Source organism: Vicugna pacos, chromosome 15 (assembly GCF_048564905.1).
Source record: "Vicugna pacos chromosome 15, VicPac4, whole genome shotgun sequence".
Taxonomy (NCBI): domain Eukaryota; kingdom Metazoa; phylum Chordata; class Mammalia; order Artiodactyla; family Camelidae; genus Vicugna; species Vicugna pacos.
In genome coordinates this window covers 2,257,156-2,275,892 of record NC_133001.1, presented here as the reverse complement: position 1 = coordinate 2,275,892, position 18,737 = coordinate 2,257,156, and the positions used below count along the sequence as shown (strand labels likewise).

At 42.5% G+C, this 18,737-nt stretch overlaps 1 protein-coding gene and 1 non-coding gene across 5 annotated transcripts in view; one reads left to right on the top strand and one right to left on the bottom strand.

Moving 5' to 3' along the window:
* M1AP (meiosis 1 associated protein) overlaps nt 1–18,737 on the top strand; it is a 57,561-nt gene that overhangs the window by 27,683 nt on the left and 11,141 nt on the right. For all 4 annotated transcript variants that reach the window (XM_072937448.1, XM_072937447.1, XM_072937446.1 and 1 more), the window contains exons 5-7: nt 6,539–6,712; nt 10,342–10,504; nt 11,428–11,569. In XM_072937448.1, coding sequence (XP_072793549.1) covers nt 6,539–6,712; nt 10,342–10,504; nt 11,428–11,569 — 479 coding nt within the window. The remainder of the gene's footprint in view (nt 1–6,538; nt 6,713–10,341; nt 10,505–11,427; nt 11,570–18,737) is intronic.
* LOC116283575 (U6 spliceosomal RNA) lies at nt 14,014–14,120 on the bottom strand. The gene has a single exon (XR_004193203.1). It is a non-coding gene; the product is annotated as a U6 spliceosomal RNA (small nuclear RNA).

Here is an 18,737-nt window from a genome sequence, read left to right as displayed (position 1 = left end):
TCCCAGAACCCCTGAAGCCCATCCATGACACCCAGGTGACATGATGGTCATTTGGAAAGAAATAGGTCTGGACTATAGGTGAAGACTGTGGGACTGGGGAGGATGTGAAGGACCGGCCAGGAGCACCATCTTCCTGGGCCTCTCCTTTAGACAATATATGTCAAGAGAGAAATACAGCCATTGTATATGTGTGTGTGAAAGAGTGAAATTCTCCCATATTAAGTACACTTCAGTTTTGTAGCCATGTTTTAGGGTTGACCTCTGAGACGGGCTGCTTTAGGCATGACCTTATTTTCAATCATTTGGCTTTCTTAGTCTTTTCCATTATTGTGGCCCTTGGAAAAGCTTAAAAAGAGCTCGGTGAAGGGTGTCACTGCTTGTGGCCACAGGGGGGCAGGGTAGGCCCAAAGTCTGAATGTGATTGCTGGCAGCCAGCTAGACTGCAACAGACTAGGCCTTCCTCACTTGTGACGAACGCTCAGATACTCAGAGCCAGCTGCACCTCCACGCCAGTAGCCAATGACCTTTCTAGTTGGTACCCTCAGTGTAACCAGTCTCACTGACTGCCCTGCTCACCAGTCAGTGTGCCGAGCTGTTCTTCAACACTAGAAAAGTGAGAAGTCCCCGCCCCTTCCCCCTAGTTTAGCACATTTTGTTGTATTTGTGAGGAACACAGTACTAGGTCTTGGTGCTCTTATATATGTTGATGGTGAGGGAGGAAGTCACCAAGAGAAGTAATCGGAAGAAAATGAGTTCCAAAAAAGGAAAGCACATTCTTTTCCTTTAAGAGCAAATCGTTTTGTTGATGACAGAAACGGAAGAAAATGCCATTTGTTGGACGACATGCCATTCAGAGCGAATTAGCTCACTTCTTATGCTTCCTATAACTATGAAATAGGTTGTACCATCTCCACTCTGCCCCAAGTCACATAGCTAACAACTTTCAAGCCGCAATTCAAACCCTGGTCTTTCCACTTCGTTCCACCACCCTTCATAAACTCACGACAAGATAAGAAATCCCTTCAGAAGAAACAAAGTAACAAGTGTCATTTGAATTGCCCACACAGAGGGCACAGATACCCAGGGGGTGCTGATTAAAGCCAAAGAAGGGGGTAGGGATGTAATTAAGCATAACTTCCTGGACAGTCCGTTCTGAGTTGAATTCTGGAGGAGCTGAGGCCCTGGATTGACAAGGGTAATAAAAGCACTGAGGAAGGAAGGAAGTCACATGGCAAGGAGGCTAACTTGGTTGAAGCAGAAGAGTTACAGGAAAAAGTAATGAGAGCTGAGGAGCGGGGAGCAGCTGTTTAACTCAACAGGCATTTGCTGAGCTTCAGCACTGCTGAGCTGGGGGCCCGGGGTGGGAGCATAGGCTTTCAGCAGGTGGAGATTGGGGGAAAGGTCTGAGCCACCACGGAACGAGGGGAAATGGGGGGTTTTGAGGAATAAGGAGTAACAAGTGGTACAGGATGAGTGAAGGGAAGAAAGAAGATGACAGTAGGAAGGCGGTGTGTGCATTTTAGCAAAGGAAGGATCTGACAAAGCCATGTTTCAGAGAAACTGACTGGTAAGAAGGATCGGAGGGGAAGGAATGGCATTTGATGGAACAGCCAAGAGGCCACTGCCATAACTCAGGCACAAGGAAATGAAGGACTGGACCAGGGACAAAGAAAACACAAAAGAAGTTCTCTATCAAGAGTGTTCTGGTTTACACATTAGTCTTTAGCTTGTATAATGTGACTGTCCCTGAGAAGGTCCCTGCAAAAGTGAGGACTCAAATCTGAAGCACCTGCATGGCGATTCCCTGAGAATTTTTTCAAAGGAAGACGCTCTGTTCTGTGGCTCTTCCAAGAACCTGTAGGTTAAGAAGTTGGAAAGAACTCCACACCATATACAAAAATAAACTCAAAATGGATTAAAGACTTAAATGCAAGACATGAAACTGTAAACCTTCTAGAAGAAAGCATAGGCAGTAAGCTCTTTGATACCAGTCTTGGCAATATTTTTTTGGATATATCGCCTCAGGCAAGGGAAACAGAAACAAAACTAAATGGGACTACATCTGAAAAGCTTTTGCACAGTGAAGGGAACTACCAACAAAATGAAAAGGCCACCACCCCCTGAATGGGAGAAGATATCTGCAAATGACATATCTGATAAGCAGTTAAATCCAAAATATACCAAGAACCTATAAAAACTCATCATCAAAAACCAAACAACCTGAGTTTAAAAACAGGGCCTAAGTGGACATTTTTCTAGAGAAGACACACAGAGGGTCAACAGGCACATGAAAAGATGCTCAGCATCACTAATCATCAAGGAGATGCAAATCAAAACCACAGTCAGCTCACACCTGTCAGGACAGCTATTATCAAAAAGGCAGTCGCAAGTATTGGCAAGGACGTGGAGAAAAAGGAACCCGTGGGAATGCAAATCGGTGCAGCCACTCTGGAAAACAGTATAGAGGGTCCTCCAAAAATTAAAATAGAGCTACCATATGATCCAGCAATTCCACTCCTGGGCGTTTATCTGAAGAAAACAAAAACACTAATGTGAAAAGATATATGAACCCGTATGTTCGTTGTAGCATTATTTACAGTAGCCAGGGTATGGAAGCAAGTGCCCATCAATAGATGAGTGGATAAAGAAGATGTGGTGTATATATATACAACAGAATACTACACTGCCATAGAAAAAAAGAATGAAATCTTGCCCTTTGCAGCAACATGGATGGATCTAGAAGTTTTAGTCTAAGTGAAATAAGTCAGACAGAGAAAGACAAGTAATGTTAGATTTCACTTATATGTGGAATCTAAAAAAAACAAAACACACAAACTAACTGAACAGAAACAGAGTCACAGAGAACAAACAGGTGGTTGCCACAGAGGAGGAAAGTAGGGCGAGGAGAGACGTAGGTGAGGTAGAGCAAGAGGTACAAACTTTCAGTTACAAAATAAATGGGTCACAGGTATGAAATGTACAGTGTGGGGAAACTAGTCAATAATTATGTAATATCTTTGGTGCCGGATGCTAACTAGTCTTATCATGATGTTCATTTTGAGAGGTATAGAAATATCAAATCACTACAGCGTGTGCCAGGAACTAACATTTAGTTATACTGCACTAAATAGCAACAGGTCATTACACTGCAAAAGCAAACTCACAGAAAAGAGATCAGATTTGTGGTTACCAGAAGTGGGGGCGTGAGGGGGAATTGAAGGAAGGTAGTCCAAAAGTACAAACTTCCAGTTATACAATAAATAACTACTAGTAAATATATTAGTAATATATAGTAAATGTATAGTCCATAACTATTTACTGTAAGATAAATAACTACATACTAATGCACAGCATGATAAATATAATTAGCACTGCTGTACATTACATATAAAAGTTGTTATAGAGTAAATCCTGAGTTCTTATCACAAAGAAAAATTGTCTTCTATTTCTTTAACTTTGTGTCTATATGAGCTGATGGATGTTCACTAACTTATTGTGGTAATCATTTCATGCTGTATGTAAGTCATATCATTATGTTGTACATCTTAAACTTATGTGCTATATGTTAACTATATCTCAATAAAACTGAAAGGAAAAAAAGAAGTTGACAAGAACTTTAGCAACAGTGGTGGAGTGTCTGCAGGAAAGATTGGCAGTTTCCTTCACAGAGGCACCATGTTTCAGGCTTGGTTCTTCAGCTTTGCAGGATGAAAAAGCTGATTTTGTAAGCATCACCTTCTCAAGCTCAAGACTGAAGTATAAGCCAGAATATTTTAGAAGGAGAACCATACATAGCCACTATCATCACCAAGAAGAGCAGAAACCTGACAAACACACCCTGCCGTGGGGACGCATGGAGCCAGCACACCCTCCCCTCTGAGCCCCTCTTGGACGGCACTGCCAGCGTGTGCTGCTGTGGCTCCCTTCCTCTGGGCTCCATTTCTGGCCAATCCTCCTCCCTTCTAATGGTCACATTCCTTCTTTGGATAAGCCAGGACCATCCACAGGCTCCAGCCAAATCTTGCTCTGGTCAGTAAGCCATCCTTCTTTCTTACTGTGACTGTTTTTCATTGGCCTTATCACTCTGTATTAATTTTATCATTTGACCATCTGAGGAAAACCCTCTTTTTCTCATTTCCAGATTCTTAATGGGAGATAACTTTGCTATTGTCCTCATATAATGCCCATGGTAGGAGTCTCTAATCTTCTACCCTTTCCCTGGGGAGAAAAAAAGAAACAATTATTTCTCTTCAAAATTCTGCTTGGACTCAAAGCATTATTAACCTCTCTGCGTTTTGAGATCCTTTGCTCAGTTTCATTTCTTTAGTTCTGTGTCTGCGTCCTTATGCTTTAATGACTATTTTGCCTCCCTGAGAAGCAGCTGTCCAGTCAGTTCCATACTTGTTACTCAGGGTTGAACTCCAGGCTCAGAAAAATTACTTCTTGTTTTGCCTGTGACAAAAGATGATTCACACTATTAAGAAGAACATTTCTCTCCACTTACGAGGAATGTTCCTTTGACAATGACCTCACGTTTATCACTGTAGTGCTTGAAAACATGGTGGGGCAGATGAAAGTTTAAGGAGGAATGGTCAAGAAAAACGTTGCTTGGGGGAGGGTATAGCTCAAGTGGTAGAGCACATGCTTCGCATGCACAGGGTCTTGGGTTCAATCCTCAGGACTGCCTAAAAATAAATAAATAGATAAACCCAATACCCCCCAAAATTTTTTTTAAATAATAATGTTGTTTTGTAAACTCTGTAAGTGCAAAGAGTATCATATATCTTTGTACAGTATTTCATCTTCTGTGTGATACATAATTACTATTAGTCCGTGTTGGAATAAATGAAATGACTAGTTACCTAATGAATCCTTGTGACTATTCACAAAAGATGGTAGAGTTTTAGTAATACTAGTCGAAGAGAAAGGCATTTGGTGCCCCTTATCAGCCACAGAATAAGTCGTGAAATGTGACATGAAGTCATCTAAGTCTCGCCACACCTCCCCTGTGTGGGTGCCAACACTTTGGACTGAAGCCCTTTGTCCCTTGTGGAGAGCATGCCACCTCTGCAGACTTGTCCTCAGGAATGTCGTTCTAGAAATAAACCAGCTTTCTCCCCGGGATCCATGAGTCATACATAGAAGTTAATTCATTGGAGCAACTGACTTTTCTTAGGCCCTTTGTGGAAGTATTTCAGAGAGTCCCTCATGGTGAGGCAAAAAAAAAGTCGGGTTCCTCCTCGGTTTCCTCCCAGATCTTGTCTCATTTCCTGTCTCTCACCTTATATTTGGCTTTTACTGACAAACTTTACCTTCACACCCAAACCCCAATTCCTGAGCTAGTGTTGCCTGAGGAAGGAAGTAGGCTAGCAAAGGCTACCTGCCTACCTAGTTTCATTCATTCAGGTTTGGAGTCAAATCGCACTTCACCAGGCCACCCCGTCTTCTTGGCTGCTGACCATACTTGTGTGATTTAGTAAGTCAGCAGCAAACTTGTATCGTCTGTATCAGAAGGTGGAGCTCAGGAATTCATCTTTTTTTTTTTCTATGAGTCTTTTTAAAATTTAATTTTTATAACAGCAGTAATAGTTGAATACATTTTCACTGTGAAACAACAACATAAAACTGAAGGCCCCCTTGTTAATTGTCTTTAATTTGCATTGCTATATTATTTGGGGGCTGTTTTTGTACCCTAAAGTGGGTTTTTTTTGCTAATATTTTTTAAATTTATTGAGTTATATAGTCAGTTTACAATTTTGCATCAATTTCTGGTGTACAGCACAATTCTTCAGTTATACATGAATACACATATATTCATTTTCATATTCTTTTTCACCATGAGCTACTACAAGATATTGAATATATTTCCCTGTGTTATACAGTATAAACTTATCTATTTTATATATACCAGTCAGTATCTGCAAATCTCAAACTCCCAGCTTACCCCTTTAACCTTGTCCCCACTGGCAACCACAAGTCTGTATTCTATGGCTGAGTCTGTTTCTGTAAAATGTTTTTTACATGTTTTCTGTAGAATGTTTTACTCCTGTCCGCTATTAACACTTTGATGGTAGCCTTCCAGAGCTTTGTAAAAGGCATTTCCATACATATGTATGTACTCAGGCCAATAGTTTTATTTTTCTATAAATAGGCTCATACTATACATCTTCTTCTAGAACTTTCTTTATTCACATACTATCTCCTGACTCTCCACGTCAGTACATTTAGCTTTACTTTGTTTGTTAACAATAGCTTAATACTCCATCATTTGTGCCATAATGTATTTCAACATTCCCCTAATGATGGGCATTTGATTTGCTTCCTGTTTGGAATTTTGATTATCTGTTTTTATTACAATGCTGTACCGGACGCCTTCGCATGAGTCTGTGTGTGTGCTATCCAAGAATGTCTCTAGGCTGGATATCTAGAGGTAAAAGTTGATGGGTACAAAAGATGGGTGCATTTAAATTTTTATATTTTTCAAAATTTACAGTTAAACAGTCAAACACTTTAACCACTGCGTCCCTTTCTTCTGCAGAGAATTCTGTCTTGGGAACTGACATTGACCTTCAGACTGTAGACAATGATGTTGTCAGCATGGAGATGTTCTTCAAAGCCTGGCTACATAACAGTGGAACAGACCAAGAACACGTCCACCTTCTTCTTCCTTCACGGTGTCTCAGCAACATTTCCAGAGCCGGAGATAATCCAAGTACACACCCCCACAAAAGACGTATTACATAGATTATGGTTATCCCAGTCTACAATTAGGACTCTAGATTGGTAGATCCCCAGGATACAGAGTAGTTGAAGTTTAGGGGTTGGAGGAGAATTGGATGAGGCTGTCCAGTGTAGGCATTGAGGAGTAAGAAGAGTAGTTCTAAAAAGTGACCACAGTTACAAAACTGAACTTAAGTAAGCCCAGACAGCAAGGGCTAGTTAGTTTCAGCGTAAAGACTGAAATACCCCAATAACAGGGCATCAGCTACACTGCATAAGCACACAATGAGTCCTATATTTTCTCAGTCTTTCACTTTTGATGCAGCAGACATTATCGACATTATAATTAGAGGTAAGGTGGTACCTCGGCAATATCAACAGGGCCCGTGAGGAGAGGAAAAGAACCAAAGGTAAGTGGAGATTAAATCGAGGACTTTTCAATAGGGAGACACCAAACTGAGGGGAACCGAAGCACCTGCAGAGGCAAAGCCCGAGGCCAGCGAGGTCCTGGCTGTTGCTCTGGCTGGCAGTGATGCTTAGTTCAGGTCCCACCAGACCATAGGACAAAGCCATTTCTAGAGTTCACCCCCTTTCGTGGTCGGCTTAGGGCCCAGCTCCAAAGAGAAGACTTAAATTGTGTCTTCCCCTTTAGGAGGGGGCGCTCAATGAGAAAAAGGGGTATAGACTTCCACCCCCAAAGGAAAGACGTATCTTGGCGCTTGCTTTCTGGGGATAGCCTTCTGGCTCTTTCTCTCCCTCCCTCCCCACCCCCACCCTTCACCCCACCCCACCCTTGCCCCACTTTCAGTCTAGGGCCCCGGATGCATTTAGCAACTTAACCTTGATTTTACTGTCTTCAAGGCCAATAGTACCAATTGCTCCTAGTCGCATCCTCTGGAATTCACTTATCTATTTTCTTCCAGCCACTGTGTTAATTCCTTTCCCTGCATTATCCCATTTCAGCTTCATAACAACATGAGACAGGTACTGTAACCATATGTCATTGAATCTAAGATGCTATTAATGAAAAGATACACCATTATTTTATGTACCACTAAGAAAGAAAAACGCTGCCAATTAAATGTGACACAGTGCTTTTTTATCACTTATAAATATATTTTATCCTTACTGAGTGAGTAGAGTAGTAAGACGAAGATTATCTGCCCAGTCAATGGTGATTAAGAGATACATACAGAGATGTTAGTTAGAAAAAGGAAGTCTTAAAAACCAATAAAAGTAATATTATCCCAGTTTTACAGAGAAAATTGAAACTTAGAGAAATTAAACATTTCCCCCAGGGCTGCACAGAAAATTCTTAGCCAAGCCAGAATTCGAAGCCAGTCAACTCCAGAACCCATTCTTAACCCCTAGGACTAGAAATCTGTATTTTGTGCATTTTGTGCATTTGACTACTCTTCAGTCCAGAGGACATTCATCAAACTCAGGTCTGTCACCTCCAGAGCCTGGGTCCTTACCAGCTACACAGCCTGCCTTGTGCGGGACAATTTTGAACCAAGAGTCTGCCTCCTGCTGGGCACTTATCTCATTAGGAGGGCTGGGGCCATCAAAAGCCAGGAACTCCTGCCACTAGCCTTCTTCCACTGTTGCATGGCGTTTGCCCATGGTACTGTTGAGAATTTCTTTGCTTTGCCCTCTATTTTTCCATGGCTTTCAGCACCAGCCAGAGCCAGAATGTTTATCTGCAGTCATTTTTCAGAAATCCACAGGTCTTCAGGGTGGGTGGTAGAACTTAGATCTGGACTTTTCTGCCCAGGAGGTCTTCACTGGAATCCAGATGCTCAGGCACAGGTGGAATGAGATCCAGGGAAGCAGGCCTCCTCTGGGGTGGGTGGGACACACACGCGAGTTTATACGAGCACAATAAAGATCATACTATAGCTATCCATTGTTTAAAAAAACTGATGCACAATGGATTTCTAGAAATGTGACTCCCTACAGGAAAAACATAACAAAATACAACAAAACCCCTGAAGTCTCCTACTTTAGAATCTTTTGAGGACTGCTCCTCAGATGTTCACTTTGACTTCTCCTTATAAGGGTCTCCATCCAACACCACCTGCTTCTGTAGCTGCCTCAGGCCCTTAACCCGCTCTCTAGGGACTTCCCTCAGAGGCCTCTTTCTGACAGAGTGCACAGTCTGCCCCACATGAGTGTCTTGTGTTACCTCTTTGAGTTTGGGACCTGCCACCTCTGCACATGGGTTCTGCGTGGTGAGAAGCATACATGGTTCTAGACTCATTCCCTGCCTGCTAAAACATCTTTCCCAGCTTTGGGGACACTGCTGAGATTACAGTTCCAGGAGTTCTCAGCCCTAGCTGCAGGAAGAATCACATGAGGAACTTTTAAAAACACCGAAAACAGCTCCAGTCCCAAAGATCCCTGTTTCGTTGTTGTGAGTAGGGCCCAGACCTCAGTACCTTTGACAAGCCCACTAGGTGATTCTTACTGCAAGCAGAGTTGAGAGCCTCAGCCAGATGAACACAGCTGTCTGGTTCTAAAGCCCAGGGACCCAACAACCGAGAAGTCAGGCACAGAGGAAATGAGGGGCAGCTGGAGTCCTAGGCAGATCCCCTCCTGCTGACTGCCACTCCAAGAGCCAAGAGCTGTCTCACCCCGAATTCATGTCTAGGTCTGATTGCTGCTCCCAGGAGGGCCAGCAAGAGCTGATATCTATTCTGACATCCTATTTTTTCCCCTACATTATTTCTACTTCTGTTTTTACTTCATGTTGCACTTACTACAGTCATTTCATAAATCACTGACATCAACCTCTAGCCTTCTCGCAAGTACTCAACTTTCATACATTCCTAGTTTAATAGTATTCATATCTGATACATATTTTATTAAAGACCTTCGTAGTATCAAGGATTCAAGCCTAGCACAACAGAACATCATACACAGTGATGTGAATACACCTGTTGGAGCTGAAGCTTAATACAAGAGTACAAATCCTCCGTGAATAACCCACACATAGTTGAAGCCCCCCCAGAACTACTTACTGTCTGTTGCCACGGTGATGCTCCAAGGCCCAGAAGTTTCCATTCATTTGGGGAATTAAACCTAAGCTATTTCAGGAACTTACCCCTCCCCTCCCCCTCCCCCCGAACGTCCCTAGAAGTGCTCACACAGAAACGGTAGCTATCAGCTGACCACCTGACTTCTGCTTCTCTGCTCTTCCCTCGTCTAACCTGAAGTCTTGCCAAAGCTGAGCCACAGGGAAGCAGCAGAGGCAAAATTTCCTTCTGTGATTACCAGAAGGCCCTGCCTGTTGCAGTGTTAGCTGCCCCTACCGCGGAGGACACGTGTTCCTCCCAGACTCCATCACAAGCCAGATCTTTCACCATGAGCTGCTCAGCCAACCCAGAAGTAAAACATAAGAATCATGTCGGACCCAGAAAATAAGTCTCCTATTGTGTAGAGCAATACTGTTCCAGACCTGCTCTGCCTTCCCAAACCAATTGTACTTTCCTCTCTCCCCTCCCAGCCGCTACTTGCCTGGTGAGGGCAGAATGTGTGGCAGGTGTTCTCTCTTAACCGTATATATAGCCTCAGGTTACCTGGGACAAACAGTCTCTCCCCCAGTACTGCTTTTCATTGCAGTGTGCCTGAAATGTGATCTCCAAGAGCGACTTCTCAGCCCGTCCCTGCTCCCTGGCACAGCTGGTGGCTCCCTGCGGATGGATGACCCAAAAGGAGACTTCATCACACTCTACCAGATGGCTTCCCAGTCGTCAGCGTCTCGTTACAAGCTCCGGGTGATCAAGTATGTTCCATTCCATGCAAATGCTTATTCTTATGGGTTCCAGAACTAGGAAGTCCAGAGATAGAGGGCATCCCCAGGTGTCGGGCAACAGGAGGTCAGTTCCAAAGCAGCAACGGCGGGTATGGGTATGAAAGAGCAAGGTCAGTCTGCTCAGTGTGTGGAGTTGAATGAGGAGATGGTGGGAGATGTGCCTCAGTAGGACATTCTGAGGTCTGGATGAGGACTGAAAATCCAGAAAGTCTCTGAATGCAGAGAAAAACAAGATCAGCAGAAAGATGTTTATCCATTCAGTAAGTGCTATTGAGTACCTACTTTGTTTAGACATCAGGACAGAGATCTGACCCTCAAGGAGCAAGTGGTACATAAGATCTACTCCACCTTCCCATTTCTTTAAGTACTAGAATTCCTGCTTCCAAGAGAATAAATGCCAGGGTGGAATTAGCAAGGATGGCAAAGACCACTTTCACTGTTTCCTAGATCCTATCACATGCCCATGTACAGGTACCTGAGTAAGCTTGACCATGAATGCTGCTGGGGAACCTTCTTAAGTGCATCCTTTTCTGAAATGCATCTTCTGTCAGCATTTTGCCACAAAAAAGCCAGGTCTGGGATGCAGATGGTTAACATACTGCTGTGTAATACGGTTGCTGCAGCAGGAGTGAATGGAACAGAATGAGCTCAGGAGAGGCAACACCCATCAGAGTCATGAAACCTCATGATGGCTGCGCCATTTAACAGGCTCTGAGACCCTGCTGTGGGCCAGAGACCTTGCTAGGTGCTGGCCATACTAAGCTGAGTAATTCACAGGCCCCAACCTAAAGGACTTCACAGTAGGGTCTTGGACTTAAGCTGAATTTAAGTGGATCTGGGTCAAGGTTCTGGATATCACTGAGGAGACTTTCACTGCCATTGTCTTTTCCCAGGGCTCTGAAATCCAGTGGGGTCTGCGAATCACTGACATATGGACTCCCATTCATCCTCAGACCCACCAGCTGTTGGCAGCTGGACTGGGATGAGCTGGAGACAAACCAGCAGCATTTCCATGCTCTGTGTCACAGCCTGCTGGTGAGTACCCATGTCACCAGGTGAGGAAGAGGGCAAGTGTTAAAGCACCACAGAAAAGCAGCTAACTCAAGCCTGCCCTGATCCCAAACCTGCCCCAGTCCACAAGAGGACAGGAAAATTGGACGTCCTCTGAAACGTGGACGAAATATGAGTTGCCTTTGTTGGTTTCACGCTACCGTGAATAATTCCTGAAGTCAGTTATATGACACTAAACTTGAAAATCCCTAATTTTGTATATTTAAATGGCAACCAGAAATTTTCCATGAGTAACTATATTTTAAACCCTATTTTCTTCCTATCATCATGCTGGACATTATGGTTTATTTCAATGAAGGGCACTTGGGCCAGACGTTGTGCCAAGCCCTAGATAGTCAGTCTATTACGATACACATTATCTACGGTCTCAAGAAATTTACTCTCTAATGGCAGAGGCGGGATTAAACATATATATTCTTAATCGTGAGAAGTTTATGAAGGAAAAAAAGAGGCTGCTATAAATAAGTGAAGGTGACATTGAAACTGAGATCTGCCAGGTGAAATGGGAATTAGAAAGGTGAAGGGCGGCAAGAAGAGCATCCCAGGTGCCGAGAAGGGCATGTGCAGAGACCCCGAGTCTGGAAAGAGCTGGTCCTCGAATCTAGAATGGGGAGGGCTGCTTGAAGCTCGTGTCTGACATCAGCCCTGGATGGTAGAGCTTCTTGCTGATCTTGACCTTGTATCCGAGTTAGCTCTTCCCTCGGTATATGTTTAATACCCTGTGCTTATCTTTGACTTAAACCCCTGTTTACATGTGGCTCTCACTTGTAGTGTCTGAGGTAAGAACAAGTTTGTGAAAGAGAAATCCATTGGCTTGATGCGAATCCTGGAGACCCCAAGTCTCTTGATCTGTGTAGGGTATTAACATGTAAGAACCGCCGATTCCAGGATTTCTCTAGAAGCTGCAGGAGTCCTGAACCATTGTCATTTCTGTCTCGCCGACCTGACGGGCTTGGGAAGGTCCGAGCCTTACGACCCACTTTCCTTTCTTACCCGATGTTTTCCCGCCAGGACACCGAGGGTTGTTACTTGCCTTGAGTTGGAAAACAGTTTACATTCACACATGTAAATTTATTCATCCTGTTAATTTATGTAAGGTTTTTGTACGCAATTCTCAATTCTTTAAGAGATGACAAACAGATTTTGGTTTTCTTTTGTCATGTGAGAACATGAGGCCTCAGCAACACGTCATTATGAGGAAATAAGAGTGCTGCAGTAAATAGATCGGGAAAAAAAGAATGGGGAGGATTCTGGGGAGGGTATGGCTCAAGTGACAGAGCACACGCTTAACGTGCATGACGTTCTGTATTCGATCCCCAGTACTTCCCCTAAGAATAAATAAATAAATAAGTGAACCTAATTACCTCCCCCCACCAAAAAAAATTCTAAAAGAAATAATAAAAAATTAAAAAAGAATGGAAGGACCATTGTGACTGAAACAAAAAAAGCCAGGAAAGAGAGCCAAAAGATGGGGAGCCAAAAGTGAGCAGGGGTCGAATCACACAAAGCTTTGTAGGCCACATTAAGGACTATTGGACATTAAGTACAGAAAGAAATCGTTAGAAAGGACATCATCCATTTAAGTTTTGAAGCTAGTAATTGTGCCAATATTTGGAAATGAACTTTCAGACGCAAGAATGAAAACAAGAAAAATGAGGTAGGAGGGCACTTACAGGAGTCTAGACAAGAGATGGTTGTGGCTTGGACTTGGATGTGGGAAGTCAAGATGAGAAAAGTAAAACACATGTTTTAGAGAAAGAACTTGAAGGATTGGACGGTAGGGAGTGAGGAAGAGGAACGTATCAAATAATGGCCTGATTTCTGATTTAGCATTTCCTGAAATGGAAAAACTAAAAGAGCTTATACATGAAACAGAAAATTTACACTCCATCTAGCAGTGTATTAAAACACAAATGTTTATTAAAAAAATTTTTTAATTAAAAAAATATAAAAAATTAAAAATAAAAAATAAATAAAACACAAATGTTTAAATGCAAAATAAAACACCTGCAAATACAATCCAAAGATTGTATAAGTGCTAACTGGGTGTGGAATAACAGTTTGACCCGGTAGGATATGGGAGATCAGGGCAGCACGGTAATGCATCTCTTTCACTATCAGAAACAGACTTCTTTTTTCCTGTTTCAAAGCCCACACTCCCTTTTAGCCCAGACGCCGCCCACTGAGTTCCTGTTTCCTATCTGAAGAACACGCATCTGTCTTTACAGAGCAGAGACCATAGATACCTCCTCACTGCTAAAGCCCAGCGGTTCCATTTCCTATGCCCAATTCTGCTTAATCCCTCAGGGTCTTGGGGAGCCCCTCGGGAGAAATTTCTCTCAAGGGACTTCAATACATTTTTAATTTATTTTTTCATTGAAGTATAGTCAGTTTGCAATGTTGTGTCAAAAAATACGGAACGCTTCACGAATCTGCCTGTCATCCTTGCTCAGGGGCCATGCTAATCTTCTCTGTGTCATTTCCATTTTAGTACACGCACTGCTGAAGTAAGCACCAATACATTCTTATAGTACGTGATATTTTAAACACGTGCATTTTAATACGCTGCTAGATGGAGTGTAAATTTTCTGGAAAATGGCACCCTTCAACACTTCAATTCCAATGTTGAGAATATAACAGCCCAAGAAAACTATCAGAAATGGGAGCAAAGGTCTATATACCAGCATGCTTATCTCAGTGTTATTTACAATGGTAAAAAAAAAAAAAATTGGAGGGTATGGTTAAATAGAGAAGTGGTAAAATTGAAATAGGGGAAAGGTAAAGGGAACAGTAATTCAGCCAAACAATGAATACTGTGTAACCATAATAGTTCACAATAAGGATGGGCAAGAGTATTCTCTTCCGTCTGGCTTATGTTAGGTAAGATCAGAGTCTCTCTGCTTCTGAACTCGGGGTTTGAGAATCTATAGTTATTTATTCAACAAATATTTATTGAGCACTGTGTGCCAGGTACTGTGCTAGGGGCCAGAGAGACCTCTTCTTGATCACTCCTCTCATGTGGAAACTCACAAGATGCAGTTGACCCATCACTAATAGATAACCCATTTTTTGTAGCACTTGCTAAGCGCTAGTCACTCAACCAAGCTCTTTGAGTACTTTACCTCATTTAATCCTCGAGATAATTATGTGAGATAGAGATGGTTGTCCCCATTTTTACAGATGAAGAAGACTGAAGTCTGGAGAAATCAAGTAACTTGCAAAAGGTTACACAGCCACTGAAGTGGGCAAGTCAGAATTTGAGTGCAATTCAGTTGCCTGTATTAATTCATGCTTTGAACTCCTTGGCTAAATGCCCTTCTCCAGGTGTAGCCAGGTAAACACAGGCCACCACAGTGAGGGTCATTCTCCCTTCATGTACCACCCCACGCGTCTGTACTTCCCTGGGCTCAAATTCACTTAAACTGATACTAGGTACTTGCTCCTTGCCCGTCTTGTGCTACTGTCCTCTCTACTCTGTGTTTGTTCCACCTCATTCAGATCCAAGACCAACACTCCTTTTCTGGGAAAGGGGGAGAAGCAAAATGGTGTTTGAATGGCTCTTCCTTCTTGCTTCTCACATGACATCTCTAAGCACCAACATTATGGAGGGAAGCATTCTTCACAAGCTTCTGCTCATTCATTCAACAGCAAATATTTTTGGAGTCCTTACTATGTGACAAGACTTATTTAGAGACCTTCTTGGTCCTGTTATTACAAGTTTTCAGCACTTCCTTAACTCCCTCCTTGGTTCTGTATTCTTTCCTACACCTTTGTCATATGTCATCAGCTCCCCGCTTGAATCTCTTGACTTCTGTTCCTCTTCATGATGGTGTGATGTTCCCCTCCAGCTAATTTCTCATTCTGACTTCTGTCTTTCTGTTAATAGCAGCACCACCATTGTCTACTCACCCAGGCTTGAAACCTCAGTCACTTTCAGCCTTCTCAGCCTTTACACCCACTTCATCAGTAAGTCATATCAATTTTTTTCTCATGATGTGAATTGTAACTGTCCTTTCCTTCCCATCCCCACTGCTTGTTCTTACCAAGACTTCTTCAGTAAACTCCCAACTGGCTTCCCTATCTCTGATCGCTCCCTCTTCTGACTTGCACTGCGCATTAGACCAGATTAACCCTGTTGGAGCATCCCCCATCACATATTGTTCTGTGACGCCAGAACTCCATGACTCAAGGCTTGCCTGCTCTAACCCCATAGCATCTACTGTGTATGTTTTGCCCTCTTCATTTTTATTATCACTCTCCTAGTTCAAGCCCCTTTTTACCTCTTTCCTTTAATACTGCGATAATCTCGTAATTTGTCTTAGTCTCTTTAGTGTTTCCCCTTCCCAATCCACTTTCCATACTGCCACCAGACTAATCCTATTGAAACACAGCACTGAACCTGCCACTCTTCAGCTTAAACCTATTTTGTGACTTACTATTAATTATACTTTAAAGTCTATATTCCTTACTCAGGTATTCAGACTCCAGCCTTATCTCCCATTATTTCCCTCCCTGTATCATATAGTCCATCCAAATTAACATACAAACTTTAAATCGTCCTGTCTTTGAACTTACATTCAACTTGGCCTTTGTCCTATCTCCATCTGTTCAAATCCCACCCCGTTCTGAAAGACTCAGCTCAGATGGGGCTTCTACAATGAGGCCTTCCTGGATGCCTATATTTATCATTAGACCTTTGTATGTTCTATTTCTTTTGAGAGAAAAGCATATTTTAATTAGTTTTTTAAATATATATCCTATGATTTGAGTTAAAGTCTATGATATGAATTTGACTACCCAGATTCCGGGATAACCTGGTTGCCTTTTCCTAGAGTTTCTACCATGTCTCCATTTTACCAGCTAATTCCTCCACCTTAGTCAAATTTAGGTTTAGAGTAGAAATTCTCCCTTTGTTATCTCTCTTTTTGGGGAGTCAAGGCAAGGCAGTTTTCTAATCTGTCTTGGTAAAGTATAATTTGTATTGTTCATGAAAAGCATCAGCTTCAGGCTTAGATGGCCCTAGATCCTGACAGCTTCACTATTTCCCAATTGTGTGAACTTTAGGCAACATACCTAACCTCTCTAAGCATCAGTGTATTTATCTATTTGTAACCCTAAGAAATCTAGTGGCTCCATGTGGTTTAGTCTCTGCATAAATAATGTATACAGAAGCACTACCTAAATGACAAAAAGTAATTTTTAGCACATGAAAAAATGCTCAATATCACTAATTATCAGAGAAATGCAAATCAAAACTATAATGAGGTATCATCTCACACCAGTCAGAATGGCCATCATTCAAAAGTCCACCAGTGACAAATGCTGGAGAGGCTGTGGAGGAAAGCGAACCCTCCTACACAGCTGGTGGGAATGCATTTTGGTGCAGCCACTGTGGAGAACAGTATGGAGATTCCTCAAAAGACTAGGAATAGACTTACCGTATGACCCAGGAATCCCGCTCCTGGGCATATATCCAGAAGGAACCCTACTTCAAAATGACACCTGCACCCCAATGTTCATAGCAGCACTATTTACAATAGCCAAGACATGGAAACAGCCTAAATGTCCATCGACAGATAACTGGATAAAGAAGAGGTGGTATATTTATACAATGGAATACTACTCAGCCGTAAAAACCGACAACATAACGCCATTTGCAGCAACTTGGATGCTCCTGGAGAATGTCATTCTAAGTGAAGTAAGCCAGAAAGAGAAAGAAAAATACCATATGAGATCGCTCATATGTGGAATCTAAAACAAAACAAAACATAAATACAAAACAGAAACAGACTCATAGACATAGAATACAAACTTGTGGTTGCCAAGGGGGCGGGGGTGGGAAGGGACAGACTGGGATTTCAAAACATAGAATAGATCAACAAGATTATACTGCATAGCACAGGGAAATATACACAAGATCTTGTGGTAGCTCACAGAGAAAAAAATGTGACAATGAATATATGTATGTTCATGTATAACTGAAAAATTGTGCTCTACACTGGAATTTGACACAACATTGTAAAATGACTATAAAAAATATTTTTTAAAAGTAATTTTTAAATTAACTTATATGTGCTTCCAAAGAACACCAAAGAGGAAATGGTTCTTTACCCACAATGATAGATCTCAAATTTTCTTTCTCCCCTCCTCAATTATATCTAACCTGAGATGTTCCAAGAGCCTTTCGCACACACATGCACACAGAAACTAAAGCTCTTTCTACATCCCCACTCCAGGGACACCACTGTCCTCGTCTCTCTCGTAGACTGACTGAGCCTCTCTGACACAGTCCCCTCCCTCTGAGGTCCTGTCTCTCTCTGCCTATATAAAGTATCCAAGAACAGAACCACAAAGCTTCTCCTTTCATGAGTAGACGTGGAGTGGGAGAGAAGGCAAAAAGGGAGATGTGTGACACACACATATTAGTGACCCTTGTCCCTCTCACGTGTGAAATAGAGACGGTAAAATATACCTCGTGTGGTTTTTAAAATGATTAAGTACTATTGCGTGTGTGAAGCACCTAGCGTATGTCTGGCATGTGATTTGGACATAGTGGTTGGTTAGTAGGTCTGCAAATTCCATCTGTTGCTTTTTTATGGATTCTAATTCTCTGGAGAAGTTCTCCATATTTTCATCTATTTTCTTGAACAAATTAATCATAGTTATTTTAAGGTACTTACCTGCTAACCTCAACACCTGGATCGCCTGTGGCCTTGTGTCTATTCTTTTTCTTCATTTGGTTTTCAGACATGTTGGTCCTGCCTTTTGGTTCACCTGGTAGTATTTTAATGAAAGATGCTGATTGTGCCTAAATAAATTGTAGAGGCTCCAGTTAGTGTTGGCTTCCTCTGGAGAGGGTTCATCCTGCCCTGCATGAAGCAGATAGAATGTTGGCAGATCACCCTTTTCCACCCAGGAGCTGTGCGGAGCCAAGACTGGACTGCAGTTCTGCTAAGGCTCAGTCTGCCCCTGGGTTGCTCCTGGCCCTGTGTATTGTGAGCGTCCCCTTCCCTTGAACGATCCCAACTCTAACCACTCTGTCCCAAGTCTGCTAGAACACTCCACTCCCAGAGGCTTTCTCTTTGGGTGTTTTTGCCCCCCTGCTCCATGCAGCCCCAGTATTTGGCAAATG